Source organism: Falco punctatus (genome assembly GCF_963210335.1).
Source record: "Falco punctatus genome assembly, chromosome: 10".
Classification (NCBI taxonomy): domain Eukaryota; kingdom Metazoa; phylum Chordata; class Aves; order Falconiformes; family Falconidae; genus Falco; species Falco punctatus.
In genome coordinates this window covers 28,708,033-28,729,722 of record NC_137590.1, presented here as the reverse complement: position 1 = coordinate 28,729,722, position 21,690 = coordinate 28,708,033, and the positions used below count along the sequence as shown (strand labels likewise).

Genomic DNA, 21,690 nt, shown 5'->3' with positions numbered 1-21,690 from the left:
GAATTTTTGCCAGTTGGAAGTTTCTATTATCTCAATGGAAATCCTGCTTTACTAGGCAAAAGCTTTACAACTGAATGTCTTTGACAGCATTTTCTGAGTACCCTTCTACTTCTGATCAGCATTAGTAATCTTTCCTCCCATTAAAGGTCAATTTATGCTTCTGTATCTTTTCCGCATATCTTGTAATCTACGTAAAATTGCACCAGTACCTCTGCTGTAAAATATTAAATAGCACAGGTACCTTAAAAGAACTCTTACCCATTCTCTGAGATGAGCATTTCCCTTTTATTTACAAGAATGGCTGAACAGATACAGTGCATTACAGACAACTGCTTTTATTCCTGTCATGTTTTGTGGTTAGGGGTTTTACTTGCTTTTTCAAACACGTCATCTGCAGCCCTAGCCAAGTTACCTTTGATTCTTCTTCTCCATCTATCTGCACAAAACAAGCAGTTATTTCTCAGTCAGAAACATGCTTATAAATTAGCTGATATTAATTAAAAAAGACCTTTTGGCTCTTAAGTTTTCAAGTAATTCAGGTTGTTAATGTTCTTTCTTCTGGTCCTGAATATTCATAACACTCTTAAAAGAATTGAGCTACTTTTTGAATTCTTGCTTTTTAACTTCAGCTCACGTCCTGGAACCTGAATGTCGAGATTACTACTTCAGCCAAATCACTTATTTCAGCTTATAGTAGTATTTTCCTTTTTCTTTATTCATGCTCACCTTCAGCAGTGATCCTGTACACTAGGCAAGAATAAAGATTTCAAAAGCATCTAAGGCATTTCTAAGTCTTTAATTCTAGGCCATCCTACTAAAACAAAGGAAAAACACTTTGAAACAAAAACATTTCTCCAAGAGTACATAAAAGCTATATGCTCTAAATGAGAAAATCAATGTCACTCTTAGAAAAAAAAAAAAAAAATTGCTTTTCCACTATTTCATTTCACTGTGGTTGGAGTTTCAATTCCAAGTGATCAGTTCTCACAGGTATACACAATGTTTTTACACTACATAGTTTCAAACGCTAAAATAAATAAGCAACAATACCCATTCCATTATTTCCAAACTGAGGGATGCAGAAGATATTTCCTCTGATCCAGAATAATGCAGTTCTGCAGCTTGTGTTCTTTGCTTTTGTTTTTAATCAGTGAAGTGGAACACACCAAAGAGCTAGCCTAGGTCTGAAACCTGAAGAAGGACTGTTTATGCTCATTCTTTTGAATTCAAGTGAATTCGGCCAGATTCAAACTTGAGGAAAAAGAGGGTTTAAAAAAAACTTTTTTTAAAAAAATATATATACGATTTGAAATTATATATTACAGTCTTCATCCACTGTAGGTCCCTAAGAAGAAAGTGTTGCGCTGCCTGTGCTAGGCCAAGGAAGGACTGGTTGGTTTTAGAAACCTTTGAAAGATTTCTGTAGCTCCCTGATACACTTATATTCTAAAGAGGCTGCAGCTTTGAAAAAGTGTTTGCTGGATGTAGCTTCTCAGGCATACATCAGAAAAACTCTCTAATTTGTAAGGGATTGCAAAAAACTAACACCAGATTTTGCTTCCATTGCAAACAAGGTCACAGTTTCTATTAACTTTACAGTGATCAAAATCAGGATTTATGACTGAAAAAAATTAACAGAAACATAAATAGCCTCCACAAACTACTCAGCAGGGATGTCTTATATAAGACATTAATTGCCATAGCAAGCAGGCCCTTTACAGAATGTGTTTAAAATAAAAAATCAGAATTCATTAATACTTGTAACTATCCTTGCTAGGCAGTTTCACTTACTCTGTAACTTCTCTCTTCTGTCACTTGGACCTGTACTGAACTGAGCAACCTAGGTTTTTTTTTAAAAAAAACAAAACAACAACAAAAAAGCAAGCTATTCTAGTTCCAGAAGCATTTATGGTGGAAATACCCTTGTTCCCAGGAAGCATGTACATACAGTTTGTGTTAGGCCCGGTGCTTAGATCATTCTACAAGGTTTAGTGAAAAAGACAAAGGAAAACAAGAAGCCTGACTGTGCTGTGTCAGGTGCAGCCTCTGAAGAAGCTGAAGAGCAGCGCAGCCCCCTGTCCCCTGTGCACGGACACCAAGAATCAGGCCAACCAGCCAAGCTGATGCAGCTGTTTCACTCTGTATGAATAATGACACATTCACTTTGGCTGTACAAAGACAGAAATGACGACTGTCTGCCGCATGGTGTGACTTTTCACTGCAGAGTATCTGGACCAACATGTAATTGGGTGGTTTGTACAGTTCGGTTTCTGTACAGGACTCTGTATGTGCCTGCATACATTAAATAATCATCGCAAACCAGGCAATTGCTAACTTCAGACCAATATGTTAGCATGTCCTTAGAAAGAAATGGCACTACACAGAGCAGATGTCAGATCAGACTGTCTTTTACACAGACATCGAACGTGTCTAACATTTACCTTGAAGACAAACATGAACATCAACCCTGAGTTTGCACGTGACTGACAGCTGTTAAAACAGCTGCTGTGCTCCTTTTTATTGCTTAAAAAAGACTCCATGACAATGTTTATTGTAGACATCTCATCTTCAGGGCAATGATTTTTCAAGTTTGAAGGGTCAGTCATTGATCCACATCAGCAGGTTTTGTTCTGTTCATCCTTATTCCCTGACAACCACTGAAACGTGCTGATACAGCAGCTGTTACACGTGGGGCCTTCTGTTTAACTGTTTCCTTGCACAGTCTCGGTTTGCAGTGCTTATGTGTTTTACACACATACTTAAGAACACGGTCCTACTTCTAAATAACAAAAGACTTCTTGTTTTCTGAAATGTATATATTTCATAGTAGTTTCTTAGAATGCTGTATTTTTGGCCTAGAACAATGATGATTTCACTATAGGTTCAGTTTTCAGCTGTAGAAGAAGGATACGTATTCATCCATAAGCCAGTTCTGGATCTGAGGTGTCACAGCTATACACTGTTCTTGAGTGACAGAAACTCCTTTTATCAAAAACTTTTCAGGACAGCAGCAGCATGGTGGTGTTCTGTTGGCAGCAGTGAGACTGTCAAGGAAAAGCAGCTGCAGTATTCAGTATTTCCATGATATATTATTATTTTTTTTAATCAAGTGGAAAGTAGTCATGGAAAGACTGATATGTCATAAATGATAAAATCACATTTTGTCTGTTGACTTCTCCTTCTAAAATGCTCTCTAATGCTTCTTGGTCAGCATACTTCACAGACAGAAAGCCGCTCCTAAGAGGGCTCCTGTTGTGCTTCCAAATTCCCCTAACTCTCATTCTGAAAAAGCATGGGGTCCTTTTCCCGGCCTTCCTTGGCACTGAAAACGGTCCAATACAACATTAATTTCATTAGGCACAGGAATCTAGAGAAAATTTTTAACACTGCAACAGACTTATTAAAATTAAGGCTCTGTTAAAATACAATTTTGAGATGTTTATATTTGTAATGTCTTGATAACCATAAGATCACACTAAATCTATTCTATTGTAAATGAGTAATTTAGACATCTCTAAACAGACAGATTCTCACACACACAATTATTTGCAAAGCAGTTTTAATTCTTTTGATAAGTGTCTGCTGAACATCTATGAATTTCTCCTCTCCTGTGTTTTACAGATTGGACTAAGAACTATATGGTGTTTGTGATCAACCTAGTAGTTTTTTACTGGAACATGAATTCCCTCAGTGATAGCCATTTTCAGTCATATATATTCTTGGTTACAAATTAACAAGTATTGTGTATGAACAACCACCATGCTAAGAAGCTTCACTGAAGAAAAAAATGGTTTTTACAAATAATACGTATGAATAACATTTTAAAAGGAGCACTCATGACTTGTACAAAGAGTTTTTAGAAGTTCACGGGAGTTTTTGTAACTGCCATTTCCAGTACTTTGCATACCGTGCTTAGAATACAACATTAAGCTTTCAGGTCAGAGTATTACACAGTGTAAACTGGCATTGCTCTACTTGTTGGCATGAATTCCTTTCGTTGCCTTCAGCGGAGATGCAATAAGTCACACCAGACAGGGCTGTAGTCATTGGTTTCCGAGAGTCAGTTTTGCAGTCTCTTGCAAGAATATGAAAGGATATGAATGGGTGTCCCTTCTCACCTGCATTTCTTTTCTAGTAATTCTCCCAGTATAGTCTTCTGACCCTGGTCCTCAACTTGAATTCCTCAAAATCTAACTGGTTTGTATTGACTTTCACATCCCTGGGTGAGCTTTGTGGCTTAACTGCTTATAAATTGAGAAATATATGAGCCAGAAGCTATTGAACAAGGGAACACAGAACTGCCCATTATCCCCTCAATCACAAGCACTTTTCAAGGTAAGTCTGCACTTAAAATACCACTTCATAGACTGATGGCACTTATTATACAATAGTTAAAAGTCTCTAATAACGTGGTCTTTCATTCTCAGCAAAGAATCTTCCAAATTATCACTCAGGGGTAGTTTTAATGCAAGTGACACGCTGTCATCAGTCTGCCTTCAAGATTACAGGCCTGGTTAAACAGCAGTCTTCAACAGCAACAAACATCCAGGCCCAGGTGGGTCCGGAATTAAGAACAGAATGCAGTCAGGCCTGGGGCATGTACTTACTCCAGCTATAAGCAACCATCTTTACTATGCAGAATAGGGGCACTGCTGAAAATGGACCTTTTAAGGCCTAAATGGATGGCTTAATTCTAGCTTTGCTTCAACAACTTCAAGAATTAAAACAGCACCTTTATCCTTTTCTGCATGAACCACTTAAAAAAAAGCAAAACCCCCACAACCTCACATGAACTTTATGTTTTGTACTGTTTTGCTGCTACTATTCTTCTGTCTTCCCTTCTTTTCTTTACATTTATGCCCTCCCACTTTCTCCTTTACTGCCAGTCCACCTCATGTCCCAATTTTCCCGTTTCCCTCTATCATCACACTGAAGGAGGGCTGCTTCCTCACACCCCCCAGCTGGCTCCAGCGTAGTCCCTTTGGCCAGAACCAACTGTGGGCTGTTGTACTTTGCCTCTGAGCTGTCCTCATGCAATTAAAGCAACGTGATTTCTACCACCACTGAACGATGTAGTAGGAACCTATTTTAACTGCCGTTGTTAACTATTTTACCATATTGCATTTACTATGGTCGCGATTTTAATAGTTGAGCTGCAGAAGTCAGTTTTGTTCCGCTGTTTCAAAGCAGCAGCAGCAATGCACAGCAGAAGGGGCTTGATACGACAGGCTAAAACATATGCTAAAAGCCCCTTCCAAGCAGTTGACCACCAGCACACCTAAGTACCAAAACCACCTTATGGCCTTGATTCATGCATATCTAATAGCTGCCTGTCCCCGTGGTGACTACAAGAAGTAGTATCAGATGCTGAGATGTGACACTGATGTTCTTGCTGACAAGTCTGGGGAGCTGCACCAACACACACTGTATGTTGCTGTTGGGACTAATAACAACAGTGTTGATTTTGGACAGTCAGTGACTAAAGGCAGAAATGGAAGGACGTGATGCTTAGAAAGCAATATGCTCTGGCAGCAGAATTGGGGAAGGATGAGCAACTTAGAAAGTTACGCTGTTCGGATGCTATCACTTAGAAAGACAAAGAAGTTAACAACAGAACTTATAATTAACTGGGCAACATTTTGCAATGAAACAATTCTTACTAAATTAATAGCAAGTCTTCCCTTAAACTCATGGGAACACATTATTGCAGGAACAACACCCATTTTTTTTTTCTTCACTGGTTGAACATGCAAATTGCTCTACTCAGTGGATGGTATCAAACCCCTGAAGTGTCCGGGCTCATGGGCACCAGGACAAAATACATCTACCTTGGGAAGCACTGTCTGAAGCCAGGAGGGTACAAAACCCAATTGCAGATTCTAGTTTTTCAAGTGCCCTATCTTTTCAAACCAAGCCAAATACCCTGCTGTGAGAAATTCTTTCTCAGTAGTAGTATCAGAGGACTAAGGAAACAGACAAGAGCGTAAGGAAAATGCTCTGATTTTCCATTCCATCCTAGTATTTAACCACATGTAATATTTGCATCATTTTCTCTATTTCTAGTACAGTACTAGAAAATAACCACAGTTATAAAGAGCTCTAAGATACTAGCAGGAATGAATTACAAATATGCTGTTGTTAGTTGCAGTAGACATATGGAGTGGATTGCAGAAAGGCTGAGGAATCTGAATCTTAGAAGTCTTACCATCGCTAATTGTGATGTCTATTTAAAATAAAACTGAAGCACTGCAGGGAAAATTATTTCTGATAATGTCATTGCAATATTTAAGGATATTTCCTTGCCATTTTCTATTGCTTTTAATTATGAAGCTACACATGATGTTCTCAATATTGTGTGTAAAAAATGGAGCATGGATTTTTAATGTCAGGTACCCAATTCCCTTTCTGTTGACTTCAGTGATTTCCTTCTTGTATAAAATATGCTAAAAGGAAACAGTACGTGTACATAAATTCTGAAACTGTTACCTTATGTCAAACAACTCATCTAAGCCATCTCCCTTGCAAAAAGATGAAAAATCAAAAACATCTGAAAAAGGTTAGTCGGGGGGAGGAGGCTGTTACCCCTTCTAGAAGAGAGGCTATAGCAGTAACTAAGAGCAGCAACTTAAACTGTGCACAAGGGAATGCCTCCCGATAGCCAGATATTAACGCACATCTAGGTGCAACTGTGCAAAGCCATCCATGTTGGCAGCTCTAACGCTGTAAATGGTGTAACTGCAATGGTAAAACTTTGCACCAGAGCTAAGAATGGCATCGCCAAAACCCTCGGTCATAGAAGCAGTCCTGAATTGGGGAACTAATCTTTTTGACTAACCTGTTTTGGCAAGGACTGCCAGGTGGGCAAAATAACCCCCTTTATAGAGCATTTCACCACCACTAGAATAAAATTAGTATCTTGCTAGTATCTTTTGTGGTTACTGGCACATTCACCAAGATTAAAAGGAGTCTTTTTTTCAAATATTTCCAATATGCTAGAGGAAACCTAAGTGGCTGCAGCTCTGCTTAAGCAAGAGATGCAACATATGCAATGGAAATCTTCAAGTATGCCAAATAATGTTTGTTAGTGCTTTCCCTGTTAATACCCTAATCCCTAATATAGAGCAAGTCTACTCAGCTTTTAAAGAAAGTTCTCACTCATTACTGGGATCTTGCTTTAATATGGGCCTTTTTGGGGGTTGTTTTTAACACCATTAGTTACCAAATTAAATGCATAGTAATGGAAGGAGACACAACATTATAATTATGAAAGAAGCAGAATCTTGTCAAGAAAACTTGCCTCTTTTCCCTCTGTCATGTATTTGCTGCTATCTCATTTATACAGAGCTTCAGCTGACATTCAAAGGCAGTTCTCGATCTGGTGAATACTGAACTGTGCTAATTGGAGTGACTTTTTTTGCTGTTGTTGTTGTTTCTATCTTAACTATAATTAAAATTTCTAATTGGAATTTACAGCCGTGCCTGTAGTGTGTTGTTATCACAGATGATATGCCAGAAGAGAGTTATGATGCTCTCCCAGAAAATGAAGAATAATGGCTCTGGCTCACAGGCGGATTGCACAGCTCCTTAGCGAACACTGAGAACTAGCTTAAAAACCTCCTGGAGGCGAACAGTGGTTACCACATAATTATGTGACAAATAAGCCACAGCCCATGCAGTGAGCGAGTCTGATGGATGGGATTTTCAGATCTTTTTGTCTTCATCATTCATAATTTACTCAAGCATGATGGCACTAGTGATCAATATTAAAGGGCCTCCATGAAGGAAGCCAGCACAGAACACAGTTGCAGCATGTGTAACTTGGCCAGGAAATACACGTGTCCCGCTCACTGTGAGATGCATGTACAGAGGACAAGACTCCCTTGTCTCTCTGTGTTTATATTCCATGGCTGAAACCACATCCATAACTTAAAAGTGGAACACAATAGGGTCCTTTTGAGGAAGCAAATATAAAAGGTAGTCGGAGAAAAAAAAATTACTCAAACCGGAGGGATTTTTCAGTTTCTCCACTCACTCCCACAAACATCTATTTCCTTTGTGTCATTTTTGCTGATGTTATTTTACGGAGTTCGGTAATCTGCCCATCTGTCTTTAACAAGCGTGTTCTAGGCCACATAACGTTGTTTTTACCGTCAAGATTCGCCTAGAAACACTTTCACCTGTGCCCCTATACTTAGCCACTTTGGAGAGATACAATGTCTTAACCCTCTTGTCTGCCAAGTTAATAAAACCAGCTGCTGTGTAATGAAATAGAAAGGTTGGGGTAATTCAAGGTTTTGGCACTAACCAGAGCAACAAGAAAACAGCAGAGAAAGAAGAAAAAGGAGCTTTAGAAGAAGGGCTTCCAAAAGAACAGGGTTTGAAATTTGACACAGCTGTATGGCGTGAAGAAGGTGGCTGTACATTTCAGATTTGTGAAAATAAGACAGTACATAAGTCAAAAAGCTGTTGATTCAGATAACGTGTATATAAACTGTGAGCATACATATGTATGTATGTAATGTGTTTTAAAATGCACTTTCATTCATACGACATGCACAGTTACAGATGAAAAATGAAAATGTGGGTCAGTGCTGACTCTTGTATTCCTTAAATTCTTCCAAAATGAATAAACAAACCTCACTGTCGAAGTGCTAATATACCAGTGATTCTCAATGTATTGCAGAAACAATGTTCTGGCTTTATAAAAGAGATACTAAAAAGCTTACGGAGGTATTGTTGCAAGAATACAGTGACAGGTACAAGATGGTTCCTCCTACATAGCCTAGCAAGAGCAGCATCAATATCAGAGATCATTAGACTAACCTGTGGTGTCATTCCATGGCAGATGTACATGATCGGGATATTCTCCGTGTCTGGCCCTTGATCAAGGCACAAATCACTTTTCAGGGAATTCTGCAGCTAAAATAAACAGAAAGAAAAAGAAATCAAACAAGCCTTACATGAGGAAAAGACAGTGTGATTACTTTCTTTTCTTTGCAATAAAATCATATGTAGTTGAGCAAGGAAATAAGCAAAATTAAAAATACTTGTTGCAGTGAAAACATTGAAGAGAGAGCACTTGGAATAAATTCTTCCTTGTAAATAATTTGACATTACTGGTTTCAACAATGTTATAAAAGGTTTCAGGGAAGGTAGATTTCAAAAAGCCTTCAGAGATAGCAATAATTCTTGTTATACATTTTAAAAATACTAAGTCTAATGAGTCTCTGGTATACACTATATACAAAAGACAATTTTTTTGAAGAGTGCAGCTAGCTGACAGCATGGATGGAGTTCCAAACACAGGAGAAAGCCCTGCAATGAAACAGCTTTTTCCAGGAGAGTCTTCTGATTTCTGGAAATAATCCAAAAAGTCCTTTCTGCTGACACTTGGAGACTTCTGGCCAATTGGTATGCACTAGCTCTACTTTGCATTATTCCAGGCTAAGCCACGAACAGCAATCTAGCTATGAACAGACTGCAAAGTACTTGGCCCTGTTCATCACAGGGCCCTATATATAAGCTTTGCAATGCTGAGGCAGAATTTTCTTAAAGTGAAGTGCTAAATTAATGAGCACAGATAGCTGGAAGGTCTTTTTGAGTGTGAGGCCAAAGATGTGGACTGCATACCCATGGGCATGCATAAAGGTGCTCAGTGCTATAAGGGAAGTTCAGAGAACATTAAAGAATTGTCTGATGGAGGGAGCAAAGAGGTGATGTGGTTTGCAACCATCTGTGATTAACTGAGCAGCCCTGTCAGTTGTGTACAGGGGCCTCCTTTGAGGAAGACAAATTGATATGCTTAGAAAGGAAGTCTAGAAGTGCACTAGTGTGTACTAAGTGTGGAAAAGCCAGAGACTGAAGCCAGGCAGTGAATAAAATCACAACCGTGAACTCATCTCTACAAGATTTCCAACTCTAAACGTAACTCTAAATTCAGTAATAAACAGGACAAATCTCAACATAAAAGAGAAAACATGCATTAGGTATCAGGACTGGCCTTATTCTTACCTGCAAGCCTCGAGAATTAAAAAGTTTAAAAGTTTCCTCTCTCAAACCTTTGTATTTCTTAGGCATAAACATAACCGTGACCGTGACTCTAAAATCAGATGTTAGGCATTACCCTCTACCCAAAACAATGATAAATACCAGCCTTATTAATTCATGCCTAGATCCACCACCGCCTTCAGCTTTTCAAAACCTCTTTCACCAACTCAGATTCTAATACTTGTCCTAGTCCTAATGTTACAACATTTTCCACAACCATCTCCAGAATAAAGGAAGAAAAAAAAAAAATCATCTGTCTTGACCAACATCAGCATGTGACTTAGCTGAGAGGGCTGACCCAGCAGTAAAATAGATACAAAGACTTGAGAGTCCGACCTTAACCCTAACAGCAGCTGTGGTGATGAGGTGTTAAAGCAAAAGAGATGAAATGGTGTGTTCCTTTTCACACCAGTCCTCTTCTTACAAACCTTGTAAAATGAGCTAGCTCCTCGGACTTAATTTCTCAAGCTCTTACCCCAGTCACAACTCTACAATAACTTAAAATACCTGTAGAGAAATGACCCCTACAGAAAACAGTCTAATTTAATTACAGGAATCAATTTTTGTGAATATGATGCCAGATAGAGAATGTAAAAAGGACGTCCTAGCTCTACTAGCTTCCTGTGGGTCCATACTAACTTGCCACGCTCATCTTCCGTGTCAGGCACGCCTGACATTTCTACAGGCCAGAACTGCCCCCGCTTTAATTAGCACAGAACAACTCAAGAGTGTTTTCGACATAGACAAGGGTACTACTGTCACCCAAGTAATGATGATGATGATCCCAAAATACAGGCATTTGAGGTCATGAATTAAGGTTTGGCTACAGTATTAAGAAGCTTGCAGCTGGAATACTGAGCCTGTTTTGTTAATTCAACTGCTGCCACAAACCTTCCAACTGACAGCTCCAGTGTGTCTAAAAAATCATGCCTTGAGTATCTCTGAGTAGAATGCAATCCACGAAACAAATGAAAAATCAGGGAGGAGGGTAACATTCAGAATAACCTTGGCATAAACTACAGCAGAGCAGCTGTCTCTTGTCAACTATCCAGTCTTAACAAATTACTTAACTAGGGACTTGAAGATTATCTGACTCTTCTACTTAGAGCCAGGCATTGTCTTTGTGAATTACTTCCGCTATTACACCCTTCTCCCCCACCTTTTAAGAATGGGAAGTGTAAAAAAGATCCTTACCACCCCATAGGCGACAGTATCTGAATACATCCTCATTTCTGGATACACACTGACGAGATACCACCTGAAAGTCTTGCACTGGAGCTTTTTCCTCAAGGCCTTCCTCTCAGAAATATCACCAATATCAATTCCGGAGTCCTGCACATAAAACAAAGGACAAAAGAAGCAGGAAAGACATCAGTGATACACTTCTGTGTAAACTATCATCCAGCATCTCCCTCATTGCAAAGACGATTATGACCTATGATAATTATCAGCTTTTGGTTGTGGAGCGAGTCTGCTCCCCACACGCACGCCGTAAGTGCCCCATTAAATGGGACAGGGGTCACCATGGCGGGGTCTCTTCCAGAGCCTGCTTTGGTCATTGGAGCCACTCCTGCGGACTTTGGTGGGGTTCAGCGCTGACTTGCAAGGAGGGTCACTGTTCTCCAGTTCCCTGGCACTTTCCAGATCCAGCAGTAATTGGCAGGAAGTAGCAAGTTGCCCTAGAAACAACTTTATTGCTGGTGTCCCACTGCGGCCTAATCATTAATATATGACACTTTCTGGCCAGTTCTGAAGCCTGGGTTTACTGCTTCCCTGCAAAGAGCAGAAGCCGTGCTCACCTTTCTGAAATAGCACTTACTAAATTTCTCTTGTAATGTAAAAAGAGAAGTTGATATTTTTGTTAAAAGCAATTGCAAAATATTTTCACCCCCAATTTTTATTCTCCTTTACAATTTCTAGCTAACCTAATTTGTACTTACTGTAAGAGCAGAGGATAAACCGTGAGTTTTTTAAAGGTCCTGTATATAAAAATCAATAATTTATCACGTTAAAATCACACAGTGGAATTTTTTAGAGAGGGATCTAAGCATAAATTCATGGCTGTGTTTGACAGGAAGTAAAAATGAGACATTTTGCTCCACACTGTGCTCTAGCACTTCTGCCTCAAACAAAACACAGGATAAATAATTTTCATAGGGAAATCCTATAATCTATCTACTTAAACAGCAGCCTTTACTGGGCCATAAGTGCCTGAAAGACTTTGTCAGCCACCAGATACGATTTAAAAATAGCATTGGAAGCACTGAATATTCTTAGTTACACATCAAAAAGGTATCTTTCTAAGTATCTAGGTTTCTGAGCAGCTGAAGCAACAACTGCTTCTTACATCCTGAAGTACTGAATTAATGAATTAATCTGGAACAAGTCTATTTTATTATGGAAGCATTTTCTAACTAAAGTAAAATTGATTTCCACATTAGCAAAGTATACTAAAAAGTAGGAAACTGAGGTCTGGCATAAACAGGCATAACTCAGATTAATCCTCAAAAATGATGGCTCTCCTCCCCTTAAGCCCTACATCATTCATAAGACTTTATGTGGAACTACTCCTTAAGTGATGCTTTTTTCCTGACACTCCTAGCAAGTGACTGGACAGAGGAACGTGCTGTAGGCTGTTCTAAGACAACCAACCAATCCCAAGGACAAATCCTGCATGTCCACGTCCCGTGGACAGGAGGGAAAAGGAGGATGCCAGCACACAGACATTCCACTGCCAGCACTAACCAGGCTTCCTAGGATCAGGTACTAAATTGGTCCAGTGCATCCCAGCTCCTTTCACATGCAACCCTACAGGCACCAACGCTTGTTTCCTCACGGTTTACTGTGTGAGGTAAGAGTGAGCATCTGGTGCCTCAGTAATCACATCCTCCCATGCAGCTGGAGAAGGAAAACAGCTCGCTTGTAGCACACTGGCTCTATCACCAGCAACAATAAAGTGTGTTCCCCAAAGCTGAGAACATGATGGGAGGGGAAAAAAGTGAAAAACAAACCCCAAAACATAAGGGAGCATACATGGAGAGCACAGTTCTTGCTTCTGAGACTTGAAAAAAACTTTCCTTTGGGTTTTAAGTGCTTTTCTGAATCTATTTATCTGAGTAGTTATGATGCAGGAATCACCCTGGTATCTGAGATCCCCGTTTGAAACCCTTGGTATTTCAGATCCACCCACAGAGATCCCAAGGTGGCAGTCACAGCACACTGCCAAATGACTCTTAACTCCTTTAGATTATTAGCTCTCAAAGACTAAACCCTTTAGAAACATCTGACTACGGGGCTTCCCAGAGATCTGGGAATTGTTCCATGGAAAAAAAACAGGTCCTGTGGTTAACATTTTAGAATAACATATTTCATGGAAAGTCCAACTGTTTTAACTGAATACGTTTCTATTACCTACACAGCCCATTACCAGTGCACTGGTTCATCAGCTTCCAGACAGAGAATTACTCCTGCAGTCAGCCACTTGCGTACCAGTATTTGGCCATGCTATCTGTCTGTCCTCTCCGCATGTTTCTCACAATGACATCTCAACGCCTTTTTGCTTAAGCTGAAACTAGGTTTGATTTGAAAATTGCCCCTCTTTGGTCTTTTACCTTTCATTTGATTTTGAGGTAAGCAAAGATGAAACAGAATATTGCCGTCCAATCTGATATCCAAGTTTGATCTAATCCATCCCCAGCCTTTCTCATCCACCATTTCTTTGCTCCCTGCCTACTGCAAGTCTGTATCGAAGTGTCCCACAAGGGTTAAATTATTTTTTAGGTTGCTGCTTTACACTGAATACTTGCTCTTTCTGCTAATGTTTCTATACCAAGCAGAGCCTGCATTGCTTCTAACCTTTTGATGTAAAAAAATAAAAAAGGATTCCCACTAACGATGTAGGTTTTCCTTGGACTGACTAATTCAATGGCAATGCTTGGGACTACAGTTTTGTACTGTGTTTTCCTCTTTCCCTTAAAAAGGTCAAAGGCTTTCCTTTAACATGCACCTGCTTCCTACTGCTCTAGAGTCAGTTCAGCACTTAACAAAGTTTAGCACGGGAAAGAAAAAGGAATTCCCAGGTCATTGGAGCTCTTCCCCTGATTCTCGGCAGCAGGCCTTGCATGATGAACACAAAGATGCTTAGAACAGCTTCAAATTACACAACTGATTGGGGTACTCGAGCACATGTCATGCTGTCAGACAAAACAGAGCCCCAACACTGTTAAGTCCTTCCCTGTTTTCCACGTGGCAAAAGACAGAAGCTGTGTGAACACTTGAATGTACCCAGCTGTAAGTCACAGACGCCATCTGACAGGAAAACCTTCTGATGGTCACATAGGTGCCACACTGTCTCTGAACATCCTGTAGCAATTACTAGGCAACGACCAGAATCCAGCTTTACAAGCCTGTTACAACTGTGAAAACTAAGCTGTTTCCCAGTATATTTTAAATAAGTGTGAGGGCATGTGTGTGTTTATTTGGTTTTCTGCAGTGGTGAGAAATACAAATGAAGGTTCTTTGTGCTACAGGTTCTGTACATACATACTGATAGATTTCTCCCAACAGCAGAGGCAACTCGTTACACTGCAGGAGAGGCTACCACCATTAAAAGCTGATTTAGTGCTTGCCATTTCCAGCTTTTAACTCTGCACTACGGTTTGACAGCGGTAGCCTTTGTGAAGATGAAGAGAGTATAATCTACATTGCAATTTATTCAAGCAGTTCAGTGCAATGATTAGTACATTTGTGGTGGAAAAATGACTGGAGATTGAAGTAGTAAGAAAACTCGTTATTCCTCTTCAAGACTATACAAAACATCAGTTTTAGCAGTACAACATCTACCATGAAAACACCTTGATGCACTCTGTGACCTGAAGAAACTGGTTCAATCCACTCACTGCATTTATTTTTCCTTTGTTTAATAACATGTATTTTTTTCCTTTAATAAATGAGTTTTAAAATTTATTATAACAGGCTTATTTTTTTCTGATCTATCGGCACAGTCGAGACTATGTTATTATTACTTGTTAAATTTCCATTTAAAAATAATAATAATGACTTATCTTCATATTCTTTACGAAACTGATTTCCAAATTGCATTGAGATCTCAACTTTTCACAAGATTAGGCACCACCACCATAATTTCTGGATGAATATTATGCAAATACATGTATACTGCTGTATATCCTGTCTACCAAAAGGGACTTCTGAGTTTTGTGCTAATGCTATGTTTGCAAGTCAAAAAATGAAACGTAATCAATCAATGAAGATCAACCAATCTTTAGGAAAATAACAATAAAAATAGAAACTGAAATTTAGATCTATCAGGCTAATCACAAATAAAATTCATTTGAAATTGTTTTGATGTAAAAAAGTGACCCTATCTTCTAGAAATGTCTTCATTCTTGTATGCACTGCTGTGCAGCTACTCAAAACAGGGACACTTAAAGGGTAGCTTGGATTCTATGAGCATGGGACTAAGGTCCTTTCCCTATACGAGGTCATAAAGGATTTTTTTCCTAGCACTTCCATGGTATATTATGTGGCTAATTCTGCAACCTAAAAACAGGACAGTGACTTCCCCACTTTGCCAAAATGATCTAGTTTTTAACCATGAGAGATAAAGAAAACTATTGAAACCAGCTGAGTCAACATCAGTATTCATATATCTAGCTGGGTTTTGGTTTCTAACCTTTTTTCCTTATTAAAGGCGAAGTACAGCATTTTATTTAATGGCAGCAAAATTAGTTTCTCTGAACAGCTGCAAAATCACTCAGACAAATTTTAAAAGAAAAAATAAACTGTCCAAGTTCATTTAAGTCTAGAATACTTGCTTTTTCTATACCGATGATAACTGCACACTAAGTCAAAGAAACAACCTATTCTGCATGGATCCTGCAAGTTTTTCAGAACAGGTACAGTTGCCCTTTCTCAGATCACTATAGCTCTTAACAGTTCACAGCCAAAATACCATTGACTACAGAGATGAGGAACAACTGCAGTCAGATATCAAACTGAGCTCTCAGGTTAGCTGTCCAACATTATCTTTTCAATATAATGGACCAGCCATTGCTCATCTGTGGAAAAGAAATCTGGACAAGAAGGCCAAAAGGGAGTTGCAGCTAGATTCTGCAGTTTGTCATGACATCCACCTTACTCTGATGTGAAATTATTCAAGAGTGAAACACTCACACTTGAATCAATAGATGTTAACACCCTTTGCCCCCTGGCAGAATTCCCCTCACAAATGTGGCAGAATTATATATAGCTCTCTGTGATGGTAAATGAGAGATTCCAATTCAAAATAAGGTGTGTAATATGGATTTGATGCTGCTGTTTTCCACATTTCTGCAGCTACTAGATTAAAATCTCCATGAAGAGTCATCAGCGAGAATGATGAACTTGATAATTTGTAAGGATAATTTGAAGATAAAGAAATTATTCTAGAATAAGACACAATATATTTTTTTATATAAGTGTGTATGTATAGGCATATCTTATGCCTATACATAAGACATAAATACATATATATGTGTACGCAAATAACAAAATCCTAGCAGAAAAATAAAAATTCAGAGTAGGAACCAAACCTAAAAGGATCTAAAGCCAAAGACTGCAAACACTGGACTCACCTCCTGGGGTATGTTCCATGCCATATAGACATGGCTCTTAAATTCATCCATCCAGACTTCAGCCACCCTTAGTGCATTTCTCCGGACATGAGCAGTTAGATCTTCTGTGTATGGTTTATGTGCTCTTTCAATGTGGGCAATCCTGGAGCAAGGCAGAACCTCAACACTTCCTCCACATTGCCATACCTAGGAGAAAAAAAAGACATTCTGCTAGTGAGAGCTCCCTACACCACTGCTGTCTTTTAATAAATAGACTGAAATTGTTTTATTGTTATGAAGGAGAATAACTATGCGGAACTTATTTGACTATATAGAGGGGGGTTTTAGACAGTTGTAAGAGGAGAGAGTTATTACCTTGCCTTACCATGAATTATTAGTACTACTTAACCTTATGGTAGAATCATTACATTACCAGTAGCCTCTCACCACAGTCATCCTGGATCAATTTAGCTGTTCTCAAGATTAATAAAATCATTTATAGGGAATCCAAAACAATAGCATCTGGGTTCAAGTTTTAATGCCTTGAAGGCATTTCTGTTAAGACTGTGCACAGCTGATCTCAGTGCGTACATGCTCTATTCAGAATCTTGAACTAGGCAGCCTTACGTAAAAGGGAAACTAAGCAAACAAACTTTTTAAAATCACTAAAGCTTCAGGTTCTAGGAAGACTAGGAATATAAATCCATCTTGTGCTTTGTTTTAAGCATAGCTCAGAAAGGACCAGGTTTATTTCTTTCGAGAGGGAGTGATTAAGACTGCCTGGTGAAAATGTACTGTGAACAACTTCAACACACACTACTCTCAAAAATGATAATACATTTATAATGTAGGTTACTGTACCTGCTCCAGTGCGTTTCAGGTTTGCCCACTACCACAGCTGAGCTAACATCCATAATGTTGATCCTAAGTTTTACGTTTATTTCTGCTTTTGTCTCTTTCTGCTTTTAGCAAAAGAGACAACTACTTTGGCAGTCTTGACAATCAGTGAAGTACTTACTTGAATTATTTTACATGGAAGCTCTTTTTCTGTGTATCTTGTATTATTGTAAACTTCCTAACAAGATCAAGGTGTCCCGCTCATAATGGTCACGTGGATGCAGCTCAGGTGAAAACCCAGACGTACTCTGTTTGATCCTGCTGAACAAGTACCTCGGTGTCCCAGAGGCATGCGTACTCACTGAGAAGTGACGGAATTTACCTTACAGTCCTGCTAGCAGAGATTGCCGAGGCTTGGTATCCCATACCAAGAGAGCAAAATATGACACCAAGCGTGCTCCTTCCTCATGCAACTAATCCAGGAGAGACTATATTCTGGTCTCCCTCCTGGTGGCCAGGGATGTGGGTTGGCAGAACACCATGTTCTGGAGCTGATCTCAGACCCCTCAGGTCTGTCCATCCTATAGTCATATGCTCTACTAAGGAGGCACTTTGTTCAGTCATTCATTTTATATATTTAGACATCTGGCTTGAATACAGCATTTAGGCATTTGGCAGCTCCTGAGACCAGAAAATGTGGCGTGGGTTCAGTGTTTACAAAGCCTTTTCTGAACAAGTGCCTAATTGCATTCAGCATATGCTGGGAAAAGAGATAGAGCCTTGGTTTTCAGAGCACTCTGGAAGACGAGCTATCCCGTAAACCTGCTGCACAGTAGAGAAGGGAGCTGAACAGACTTCAGCATGTCTCTGTGTTCAGAACTTAGAAACCCGTAAGAATAAATAAACATAACCACTACCAACATCCAAGCAAAACTGAGATGATCATAAATATTTTTAAACAAATAGGCAATTGATCTGGCACAAAAATAAATAATCTGGAAACAGCATTTGCGTCCTTTCTTTCTAGATGTCATATACAGTGGGCAATCCAGTTTAATGATCTAACAAAAATAATAGTTTGTCAAACATCTAATTCTAAATGGTTTGACTACACTTCCTAATAAAGATTAAATGTGAAATATCACCAGGCTTTGCTCACACAATGCCCGCTTTCAGTCCAACCCGTTTCTCAGCACGGCATTGACATCCAGCTATAAATTGTTTCAGAGTTACTCACTGCACACTGTTTAAATTAGTATCATAAAAGACAAGGAAGATGTAGAGATGGTCATAACTTAGCCTAGGACACGACAATTCACATACTGCGTGTGCTGCCTCATCTTTGCTCATTTTAACTACGAATGGCCTTGATCCAAGTCCAACATGTGAACACCAAATCTTTTGTGGGATTTTTAGAGTTGGGTCTGAATACCATCTTGACAGCAAGCTGAGCCAAAAATTCACAACCTATAATAAGCTGAATTTCCAAGTAATTTTCTAGGATCTGAAAAACTGAAGAGCAGACTCATCTATAATTTTAGTACTGATTCAGTAATCAGTAAAATCTAATTTGACTTTATAATGAAGTCATATGTGTTTTCAAAAAACATCCTGAGATGACAAAGTCTTTAATATAGTTTGTAAATAACACCCACTACCTGAATAAACACCAATTAATCATACCTGGTGGCCACTCCTTTCTCTCAGACACTGTCAGTCTTTGTTCTATTTCCAAACACTAATTAATTACTCTGCAAGAACAATGGATTCACTTAAAAACTTGATGCTAAGAGGGAGCTGTCAATACAGACACTGACAGAACAGGTGGATTGTATTAAAAAGCTTCAAAACCAGATTCCATTATTTCTAAACAAAAATGTCCTGCAATTCATGAAAATCTGATTAGCATGTGCCAAGGCTGGACTAGAGCTCTATGCTAACAGTTTCCATACATCAAGTGAAGAACACACCAACTGGAGTTCCCTGTCCAGAATTCAGCTCTCAGAATCCAGTTCAGCGTGTTTTCAGTGCTTCCTTCCAAGAGACCTCAGAAAGGGCTCTTTATTCTTGAATTTCCTGAGGAGGTACATACATTTGGTATAGCCCCAAGAAGGGCTTGGAGGGCTTCCTCTTCTTGAAAGGGTTCCTTCATCAGCAGTAAAAGGTAGTAAAATTCCATTAAAAAATTCAAGGTGGAGAGGGACAGTAGCAATGCCAAGGCAACTTCTAACACTTACAAAGCTGAAAGACTAAAATCAGCAAAGCCTATCACCTAAACTAAGAAAAACAAGTGGGAGACAAGAACATTAAATGAATACTGATAATCTATTTGGAGAAAGAAAAAGGGGCAGGGACATGCCTCCCTTTTAAATATTCAGTTGTTATGACTCATGGGACGAATTTGTCCAGGCTCTAAGCACTTCTTACTGTTAATTTACTGAAAGTACATTTATTTACACATAAGCTATAATTGCAGCCCTACATCTGTGTGAATTTATGTTCATCAAGGTTAAAGTAGCCCCACAGAGCAAACAGAAAACATGTTCTTTGCACTGGAAGAGCCAGGAAAGCAGAAGATGCTTAAAACTGCAGACAGAACACAGGTGGGGGCACAACAGATCCGCTGTAACTTTCGCTCTGTTAAAAGAGTAAAGGACCCAAGTACTGGGTGGTCCGTCGGGATGGCACAAGCCAGGCAGCTACTGAAGCAGTGACGCACCAAATGGCTTCCTTAAGAATTCTGCGAAGGCGTAAGCCCTAATACTGCTATGCTGTCATCCCGCACTCGTTCCAACCAAAACGAGGGCAGTAGCGACAGCGTTTGTACAGCCTTCAGTGTGCAGTGGAGATGGGTGACTCACACATCCTTAGAAACGTCTAAAGCTGGTTATAATTTTTTTTACAGCAAGTTCCATTCACATCTGGAAAATCTACTTCACTAGACAAAGGGTCTCCATTTTTATTTAGTTTTATTTTTAGTTCCAAATCCTCTTCAATTGCATTTAAACATATTAGAATTTGCATAATTAATCAAAACAATTACAACTCTGAATCTGATCCCCTCTTGAATATCTAATTTATACTTCATTATAAAAATGATATAACACTTCTCCATTAAAAGCGTTTCTTTTTATCTCTTTAATGACTGACTTCATTTCATGTTGTGGAAGCTAAATCTAATAAAAAAAATAAACCCTACATGATGCTAAGCACTTTATTAGCATGTACTGCATTCATTAAATTTACACAGATCACGCAGTTTCTCCAAGAACTGATGTGACCGTGTTTGAAACCATCATTTCGTTTGGACTGCAAACAAAACTTTTTAAAAATTGTGTTCCCTAAAAGCTGAAGCAATTTCTAGCTTCTGTGGAATCCGCAAATGACAAAATTAGAAGAACTCATTAAAGATGCCCTGAAGATAGTAACAGTCAGTGTGAATTAATTACTACTGTGGATACAAACAAACAGTCACCAATATCTTTAAAATATATTTTGGGGAACACTTTAATGCAAAAATATTTGTGAATCTTGTTAACCTTTGTCATTACCATTAATCATTTACTGATAACCAGTAATGAGCTTGATGTTTTACAGGCAAGTATGAATGAACTGTTTTTATTCAATACCATGAGCCAAGTCTGTGATTATTTCGGGTCTGCATTTTTATTTTGGCAACTTGACAGGTAACTGCAGAAGGTACAGAGAGAATGGTCAGATACAAAGACCACTGACATCAATGTTCATGTTCTCAGCAGCAATAAGTGGGTTTTGGATTGCACCCTGAAAGTCTTTGGATTGTCACGTACATTTAGGTATCTGTCTGTCTCAACCTAGAAACTATACTCACTAGAAAGACATTAATATTTATATATGTTACTAAATATTTATTGTACTGGGCATTTTTTATTTATATTTATGTTACTGGATATATGTTAATCTTTATTTAGGTCATATCTCCACCAAAGTGAGATAATCTTCACTAAATAATTGCAGTAGCGACAATAAGTACTGATGGACTTGGCTAACTTTCCCAAATTCAGCAAGAAGCCATGCACAGCTTTGCTTTTTCCACTGGTCTCAAATAGCTTCCTCCCATTGAAGAAGCCTGCCCAAACAGTAGAATTAAATGCAGAGTTCTGGCTTGAGTCACATAAATTCAGGATTAGAAAAATGAGAATATAGATTGACAGAA

At 38.9% G+C, this 21,690-nt stretch overlaps 1 protein-coding gene and 1 long non-coding RNA gene across 15 annotated transcripts in view; one reads left to right on the top strand and one right to left on the bottom strand.

The window, feature by feature from the left end:
• The window catches only part of LOC308070597, a 306,714-nt gene extending 290,041 nt beyond the window's left edge, over window positions 1–16,673 (top strand). For all 9 annotated transcript variants that reach the window (XR_013930760.1, XR_013930761.1, XR_013930762.1 and 6 more), the window contains one exon: window positions 12,650–16,673. This is a non-coding gene — a long non-coding RNA (uncharacterized lncRNA). The remainder of the gene's footprint in view (window positions 1–12,649) is intronic.
• Window positions 1–21,690, bottom strand: part of GALNT18 (polypeptide N-acetylgalactosaminyltransferase 18) — a 328,849-nt gene that overhangs the window by 41,623 nt on the left and 265,536 nt on the right. For all 6 annotated transcript variants that reach the window (XM_080404738.1, XM_080404741.1, XM_080404739.1 and 3 more), the window contains 3 exons: window positions 16,680–16,865; window positions 11,242–11,379; window positions 8,824–8,919 (listed from right to left, as the gene is read on the bottom strand). In XM_080404738.1, the coding sequence (XP_080260864.1) occupies window positions 8,824–8,919; window positions 11,242–11,379; window positions 16,680–16,865 (420 nt within the window). The remainder of the gene's footprint in view (window positions 1–8,823; window positions 8,920–11,241; window positions 11,380–16,679; window positions 16,866–21,690) is intronic.